At 41.4% G+C, this 9,304-nt stretch overlaps 1 protein-coding gene across 3 annotated transcripts in view; it reads right to left on the bottom strand.

The window, feature by feature from the left end:
* Positions 1 to 2,657: 2,657 nt before the first annotated feature.
* The window catches only part of LOC146209563 (galactosylgalactosylxylosylprotein 3-beta-glucuronosyltransferase S-like), an 83,172-nt gene continuing 76,525 nt past the window's right edge, over positions 2,658 to 9,304 (bottom strand). For all 3 annotated transcript variants that reach the window (XM_084601542.1, XM_084601550.1, XM_084601559.1), the window contains one exon: positions 2,658 to 2,802. In XM_084601542.1, the coding sequence (XP_084457668.1) occupies positions 2,680 to 2,802 (123 nt within the window). In that variant the 3' untranslated portion in view covers positions 2,658 to 2,679. The remainder of the gene's footprint in view (positions 2,803 to 9,304) is intronic.

Raw genomic sequence — 9,304 nt, 5'->3', positions numbered from 1 at the left:
TGTACTTCCCAGCATTACGACATCGCCTACTTCACACGACTGAAGCCCTATATTCTGCAGCGTCCCGACACTGGCACCGCCACGGTGCTTCTGCGCCCGGGGGCCATGCTGCGAGTCGAGTGAACGAAGATAAGGTAGGCGAGGTCTGTGTGTGTGTCTCCGGTGCGTGCTCAAAGTCCGAATTCTTCGAAGTGGTATGTGCTTCTGCGTCCGCTGTTCCCTTCGCTTGTGTCTTGCGTGGTATGTGTTTGCATCAGTTGTACGTGTTGTGGACGCTTCCTGCCACGTTAAAATTTCTTTAATCAATCGGGGACTCTGATAATAAAGTTTCATTAACCTACTCGAAATCACACTGAAAAAGTAAGCGCGTTCCATCCTCTTCCTCAGCGAGTATCAAGCGTAACCACTACGATGTCTACCTAGGGCCTATTTCACTTTAATGACCACGCAATATAACACGCTTCCGTGCTTTTTTGCAAAATAGCTTGCAATGTATCCATTCGCCAAAAGCTACTTGTATTTATCCTATATATTTCACCTCACTCAGATGTGGTGCGTAAAGTTGGCGTGACTTAATATGTTTAATTCCTCGTACATCATATCATTGGAACCACCTCCCATTTTCCACTACGTGTATTCCTGTCGATAACTGTGTATGCTGTTGTAGCTAACAATATGTAATATGATGCTACTCACATTGTTTGGACTGTATTTTTTAATGAATTACTGCTGACTGCTCTTGCTTTGTGTTTGCTCATTGTTTTATATGTCACCCACTCCTCCCTAAAGGCCTAAGAAATAAATAAAAGGTAAACAAACAAAAAATAATTCAAACAACAATATCAAGCAAGACTGTTTGCAACCGACGTGAAGTCGGTTTCTGAGGTTATTCCTCAAATATTTCATATTTACGGAGCTCAGGTATTTAACTGCCAAAAGGTTAGAGTTCTTGCAAGACAATATTGTCTCTCTATGATTCGTTGCGGCGTCTAAATATGCCGACACTTCTGTCTAGTGTTTAGAAAGAAACTGACAACTGGCAAAGTGTTAAACAAAATTCATTTCTGAGCTTCCAGACATGCTGGCAATCCCAAAGAAGCCATATCTGCGCATAATAAATAAATACTTGTAAATGTTTGGATTGAATGTGAAAGAACGTTTGATGTGGAATTGTCTTTGCAGAGATAGCTTCACGGCGAAAGTTATTTCTGCGCTCTACGAACCGATAACAAAAATTAGGTTGTTTAAGGAAATAATGTACTACTGCCCATCCCGGATAGAGTGGCCGCTGGACCAACGCTCTAAGAAAGCATATTTGATAGTCGCACCGATTTGGAAAATATGACCTAATAATATTCAGCTGGTTGGTTGGTTTGTGGGGTTTAACGTCCCAAAGTGACTCAGGCTATGAAGGACGCCATAGTGTAGGACTCCGGAAATTCCGACCACCTGCGATTCAGCTTTTGTTTTATCTGGACACGTACGTTAGCACAGCTTCCGTCTGTGCTTTCACCATTATCGGAATTTCGTCTGTAGTGAACGTTCACAAATAACAATGGGCCACTGTGATAAACAACAGGAAATAACATTGTACGCTTTACGGTAAATCTGGCTTAAATATTCACTCACAATGAAATTGTTCCGGTTATACGAGACAGCATACTTGGTGTACCTCGCTGTTCAGAAAAACTTGATATGACCGGTGATGCTGTTTTAAGCACAGCAAGCTGCTTTGTGCACTTAGGGACCGACAAGAAGTTGAGAACGTTGGAAACATTGTCACCTTCGAACTACCGTGTCCTAGGTCTTTGTTTGCATCCTTTAAATTATGATGGTGGTTCTCAATTCAGTTTCAACCATTCCGTTAACGTGAGAAGTTTGGAAAGTTGGTAGGTATACGTGGTAAACGAGTGAAAATGAGGGACACGGCAGAGAAGACAACGCGACACAAGTGCTTGTGTAGTGCTGTCTTCTCTGCCGTGTCCGTCTTTTTAACGCTCGTTTGGAACTACTTTATTTTACACACAGTGTACGTAAGTGTTGAAATTATAATCTTTTTTATAGTCTTACATGCTGCGCAATATCTACGCTGTATAGATTCAGAAAGTGAGATTAATGTCCTATTTTAATAAGTAATTAAGTAAGAAGCATCACCTCGAAAGCACAAGCAGAGTGTATGCTTGTAGCAGTCGAATTAGTCAGCATTTTGTTTTAGATAGCGCTAGTAAAATTAAACCGGGTGTAGTGAGGCCCAGGACTAAACACTCCTGTTTTGTTCTTTTTATCGCTCTATATAGATATACTATATAGATAGTACTAGCAATTACTAGAAACGTCAGTACTATTTATCTCATCTGGTATTCTAGTAGTACTGCTACCAAAAGTGGCAGTCCTGGAAGAACAGCACCAGTAGTGGTAGTTTCAGTTGTACTAGTCAAACTAGTAGCCGCTGATACTGGTTTAAGGTTACCGAAGCGTCCGAAGCGATAAAGCTTCACAGGCAAATGAATAACCGGCATGTTTATGCATTAGAATTGTTATTCTTTCCCTTTCAAATACTAATGCAATATTTATCTGCATACGACTACGACAGACATAACACTCGACTCAATCTTTCGGAACGGTCCAAACTGACATTTGCAAGCCCAAGCAAAGTGCCATTTTTCTATTCCAATTTATTTATTCGCCTAAAACGTTTTTGTACAACAGTGGAATATTGGTGTTCAGATATTCTTTCTTGCCCTGAATTGATGTTTTAGAAGGAAAATTGCCGTTGACCGTCTTCGTGTGCCACACGAGAATCTGCGAAGAATGAAGAAAATGGAGGTTATCGACACGTTCTAACGGCTACGCTTCAGCCACTCACACAATCGGGAGTAAATTTGGCTCTCAGTGACTGAACACGGCGGCCAGCACTCAGCGTGAATTTCTAAGCTATGGCGTTAGCGTGTTGTTCCTTTTCGAAAAATTCCGAACGTTATTCGCGAGAAATTTTACCAACACTATACGCGAAACTAAAAATTATTGAAGAAATCTCCACTTGAGCCCTAATAATTCAGGAACATTCGCGAGCATGCGATTCGTGGGCCCACACGAAGATTTTTTGAGACTCGTGGGTCACTGAACTGTTGAGCCCTTGACTATGGAACTCTGTTTTGAGATGCGTTCTAGCCAACTAAGCCGAAAAAGTGGCGGCTTCGAGCTTAACGCTCATCACATCAAGTTCCACTTACCGCTGATTCATATTTGGTATCGCCATGTACACCCTAGGTCCCATAAGAAAGCATCTCCGCGGCAAAAAACGTTACCTGGCATCCAGCGTATACCGATGGCTTCGGCTTTCAGGTTACGCAAGGTTACCGTTTGCTGACTGATCTCATGAGCCTTTCTATACACTACACAAATGTGGCAGATGCATTTGCCATGCGAAGGCGGGTAGCGGGTGAACGAGACACCTTGAGATATGAGCGGTCTCATTAAAGAAAAAATAAAGTAGTTCCGGACTAAAGCCGCAAAAGTTAAATGTGTGCCTGTGAATCAGGTAAGCGCAAGAATACATTGCAAACACATGACGACGAAACAGCGTGAAGACTGCTTGGTCGCAGAACTTTAGCGTAAGCGACTTACCTCAGTTCCTATCTAAGCACTATCAGAACGATTGACACCGGTTTTCCGCAGTCCTTCACACATATGCTCATAATACAATAACAATAATAGTGATAATATATATCAATCAATCAATCTCTATTTAATATGCGCAGGAACAACCATGTGGTCTTCGTGCTGCAGCACAAATAAAAAAAAAGAAACAAAAATGAAAATGCACAAACATGTTTACACACACAGAGAGAACGCAAAAGAAGAAATAATTAACCCATGAAATGAAACAGAGACGAAATGTATCACGGAAAGAAAGCAATCAATGCAAGCATCACATATATACACAGTGAGAGAATCGTTGAACACATCACAAAAGAAAAAAAAGAACGGTAGATAGAGAGAAAAAAACAACAACAAATAACTGACATTGATTATAGTAATATAGAAATATACATAAAATAAACAACCATTCCAGGCGCAACAAGTGCGTGGTACTTAAAACACAGGCTAGAAACACAGAATAATACAATAAAGAAATAGAACTGAACACGGGACAGTAAGATTATAATATAAAGTTTAAAGTTGAAATATAAGTAAGAAACGGATAAAAAGCAGTTCAAGATACAGACAGCATTGAACAGGAGAAAAAGCAAAAAGTGAAGTAAATACAATATTTTAGGCTAGAAGGTGGGCGTTATGTGTGATAAAGTACAATTTAGAATACAACGCTACGAATATATAATATAAATGAACAGAGCGAGTTCTGGAATTTGTCGAGGTGAGAACAAAAAGAGTTAAATAACCACTGCATTCTGTCCAGATGGGAATGGGAATGAAGAGACGGAGAAACTTGAAATGGTCTTAATTCCCTCATGCTCTTTCGCGGAACGCGCAGTACGATGTAATCTAAGAGCTGAGGGCGCATAATATGGCCATGAAGGAGTTTGTACAGAAAAATGATATCAACTCTGATACGACGGCAGTGAAGAAAAGGAAGATTCAGTTGGGCGCTCCTGGTGGAGCGAGAGGAGGAAGTTGTGCAAGGAAAGCGATAACGAAATATCCGTAAAAGTCTTTTTGCACTCTGTCAACCTTGTCCAAGTTCGATTTGCAAGTGCCATTCCAAAAAACCGACGCGTACTCCAAGAGCGGCAAGCATATGGACAGGTACAGTTTTAAGAACGGATTGGAGTACAGAACTCTCTCGAACGTCTGCAAACGAATAAGAGTGTGCGCATAGCCCGCTGAGCAATACGTTTAGTATGAGAGGAGAAGCTGGGGGTGCAGTCAAAAAGTTCACCAAGGTCATTAATTTCATCAACCCTGTCCAACAGCATAGAATTCACAGAATAATGGTAGAGAAAGCGATGTGTTTTACAAGTAAAAGGGACAACCCTAGTTTTGGAAGAATTGAGAGGAAGTTGATTTTTCGCACACCAATCAGAACAAGCAGATATGTCCGATTGCAACAACAAGCAATCTTGAAAAGAATGTATTACCTTGAATATTTTTATATCATCAGCATAAAGAAGAAACGAGGAGATCTTTATCGCCGAGGAAACATCATTAATCAAAACGGAGAAGAGAAGCGGGCCTAGTACTGAACCTTGAGGAACTCCACTCGCAGGGTAAACGAAAGAAGTCTGTGCATTGACACTGACAAAGCAGAAGCGATCAAGGAGATAGTTGCGTAGGAGGGCTACGAGTGAGACTTCGACGCCAGACAGTAGAAGCTTTTCAAGCAGTAGTGAGTGAGTAACAACGTAAGTAACAGTACACAGTATCAACCTCACCTCTCTGAAGGACTGCTGCAGAGGCATACGTCATGAACGTGACTAGGTTGGTAGAAGTAGAGCGACCCGACATGAAGCCATGCTGATTCGGTACTATGATATGTTTGAGATGGAAGGAAAGTACATTGTGCAAAGCTAATTCGAAAAGCTTAGAGGTTGCACATAGAAGAGAAATCGGACGATAATTGGAAACATCAGATTTGTTTCTTCAAGACAGGAAACACGAGTGATATTTTTCACATGCGAGGAAAGGCAGCATTTTTAAACAGTTAATAAATATGACAGTCAGAACTGTTTTTTTTTATGGCAGCTGGAATGCCATCAGGTCCAGGAGACAAAGATGGTCTCAGATGCTTAAGACTCTGAGTTAGCAACTCCTCGTCAAAGAGAATGGAATTAGATAGTGCACCAGATTGGAGGCAAACGGAATCACAATGTGGATGTTTGTAAATGGAGGAAAAATGTTGGGCAAAACTGTCGCCAACATCCCGAATTTCCGACCCCTGAGAGTCAACTAAGCTGATATTCAAATCTTATTTAATGGAACGCTTGCGAACGTATAACCCCAGAACTGACTAGGACGATTTCAGGCACTCCTCTCTAAAGACTCAAGATAGGAGTCGTAGTCCCGCTTGTATAAGCGTTTGCAAAGAGAACGCACACGGCGAAACACATCTGCCCAACTGTGAAACCCAGGGCGTTTCGCTTTACGTTCCTTGAGTTTTAACGCCTTTATTAGTTTCCTTGAAAACCAGGAAGGGAACTTCCTACGCGTAGGAGTATGCAGAGGTATGTACCGACGCATACCATCAAGAATTATTTCAGTGAAGTGACTGACTTGTCCGTCTGAATTATTAATATCATTAAAAAGGGACCAGTCGACGGAAAAGAAGAAATTCAAAAGACTGACATAATCACCCCATGCATACGCGAAACGGGGCGAATTCCTCGCCCGATCTGAATTAGTAGAAGATGAGGCAAAGACAGCAGTAGGAACTAGAAGTGGAGGGCGAAATTTGTCACAGCGAGTCAGCGATATGTCTGAACTCGAGACTCAAACACTTTCAAAATTCGATAGACAGATGCCAAGAATATTACCACAGCAGTTTTCAATGAAATTGTGTTGCTGCAAAGCGTTAAAGGCTCTAAAATCAAGTAAAGTGTTACACTTACTTAATGTGTAATGATTGTTGTGAGAAGAAATAAATGGGTTCCAGCTGATAACTGAAGTATTAAAATCGCCTAAAATAAGAAGTTTGTGTTTGCTATGACGGGTTATAACATGTTCGATTGAGAGCAGCACATCATCATAGGCTGGAGGAGGAAGATTCGGAGGAATATAGAAAGCTGCAAGTAAAAGTTTTTGATGTCAATTTAAAGTGAGCTCACGCCACACACATTCTTCAACAGTTTCCAGATCGGAACGTCGAACACACATCACAGCACTGTCAATAGCAATGAGCACTCCACCTCCTCTTTGTTTGGGTTCTGTTTCAGGGCGGTCGCTACGAAAAACCGAGTAATTATTTGGAAAGAAATCATTGAAAGGAATATCGCTTGACAGCCAGGTTTCGGTAACCACAACAGCGGTATAACAACAGGACAAAACGGTAGAAAAAAATTCAGATCCCTCAGTCCGAAGACCTCAGGCGTTTTGATAACAGCTGTCCAAATTATGGGCCACTGCAACTTAGCATCAGTTCTGGGGGATGCAGTATATCGTCGTAAAGCTAATAATAATAATAATAACAATAATAATAATAATAATAATAATAATAATAATAATAATAATAATAATAATAATAATAATAATAATAATAATAATAATAATTCCATTTGCTGGCTTTGTTGATTTTGCAATCACTGATCATTACCCTGTTTTCATATGTATGCTGGTACTCGGCAACAGTGTCGTTTCCAAGCGCGCACAATGTCTTTAATTCCCGTTAGTTTATAGCGATGATACGTGGCATCAACCTAACTGCAACAGGATTAGAAAAGCGTGTCAAAAAGCGTTTCAGCTGTTTGCTGCGCAGATAACTAGTTGCGTTTCTCACTGCACAGCGAACTCCGTCGTCTCGAGCTGATTTCATTCCCTTAGTAATCCATCTATCACTAATGGACTGGTACGATCTATAGCTAATAAATATAACCTTCAAAAAAAAAACAGCCACTAGAATCTCAGCTCTTTACATTACTCTATAAGATCACGGCTCAAAAGGTATTTCAACATACCTTCTGCAGTGCTAAAATCAGCAAAACGTGCACAGTGCCAGAGTAAAATAAAACATGGTAGCGACAAGCGAAAAAGTTGGAAACTAATGAACCTGTTCCGCAACAAATATAATCAAATTCATATATAATAAATATAACAAGCAACACGATCACACATATTGATCCTTTAGACCTAGCCAGTGCTTTTTGGGATTATTTCTCCATTACCGACGATACGCAAAGACCTTCATTTTCGCCGACCTTGTCAGGTTGCCCACATTTATTCTACTTGCGCTCCATCTCTGCTAACGAAATACATCGAATAATTTCATCGCTTTAAACGACTGCCCCTAGGTTTAGATGGTGATCACTGTTCACGCACAAAACCTACATCGAACGAGCTGTTCTCGATATTTGTCAATGTTGTCAACAAAATGTTTAAATCAGGTGTATTTCCTCACTCTCTCAAACTGAACAAATTATTCTGTTTTCAAAAAACGTCGATCGTGAATACAGTAATGACTGTCGTCGCATTGGTAGCATCCAGTGTTTTAGCAAAAATATTAGAAAAGCTCCTGCACGCCCCTTTAAGAAAATACTTAAGTACAAACAGGGGCCCTATTCTAGGCAATTCGCCATTTTGTTCAAATTGTTAAGTACGCGTGACATGTGAAGTAGGATGATACCAGGCTAAGTAAGCACACAATCGGGTTGCGGATTGCGAAGAAAAAGGAGAAAAAGCGAGAGAAACAAATCCCTGTCGTCTGCTGCTATATATTGGCGCCAAGTATGAAACACGACGACGATCCAGAAACCGAGCCGCTGCGGTGAAATCCGCGATTTGGACGACTCAAGTTGCAATGAGGGCGAGAGGAATATGTTGGGGCGTTGCGGTCTCAGTGTGCCATGACATACGATCGGACATTAGGCAGCAGCTACGCACGGAGAATCTGAGTGAGTTAACGAGACGCGAGGAGCGTTACAGCTGAAGAGCAAGAATGGCAACGGAATATTCGCAGTGCGTGGCGCAGAATTAGAACGGAAAGTGGAATTTCTCTTCATAAGCGCCGATGACCTCTCACATTCTCTTATCAGCGGATTTTAAATCTTCTAAACTAAAACGCTTAAGGACCTCTTCGTAAACAGAACGAATCGACAGATAAGCGAAGTAGTTTCAGCTCTGGTGAAGAGCAGCCCGCACTGCCGGCACGGTCCATGTCCGAGGACAACGCCCACAGTCTCAAATTATAAATTACTGTTAGCTACTGGCGGTGCTGCGCATCCTTTTCGAACAGCCACGTTATGATAGGCTACCGTCAGGCAACTATATGCAGAGTGCATCATGAGGAAGGCCAGTCTGGACGGGTGTTCAGCTGGAGTGAAGATTGGTGGAAAACGTATCAACAACCTTAGATATGCGGATGATACCACTTTAATGGCAGAAAGTGAAGTGGATCTCAAGAGACTTCTGATGCGCGTACAAGAAGAGAGTGAGAAGTCTGGGCTTAAACTGAACATTAAAAAGACAAAGATTATGGCGTCTTGCCCTATAAGTGCTGGAGCATCAATGCACAAGAAGTGGAAGCTGTCACATATTTTATCTTCTTGGGCTCCAAGATTACCTCGGAAGGAGACTGCAGCCATGAAATTAGGAGACGCCTGCTTTTGGGAAAAAGAGCCATGGTTAGCCTTGACCG

The sequence above is a fragment of the Amblyomma maculatum genome, chromosome 1 (assembly GCF_055883805.1).
Source record: "Amblyomma maculatum isolate TAMU_Amacu chromosome 1, ASM5588380v1, whole genome shotgun sequence".
Lineage (NCBI taxonomy): Eukaryota > Metazoa > Arthropoda > Arachnida > Ixodida > Ixodidae > Amblyomma > Amblyomma maculatum.
The sequence above is the reverse complement of the archived record's forward strand: the minus strand, read 5'-3'. Positions and strand labels throughout refer to the sequence as shown.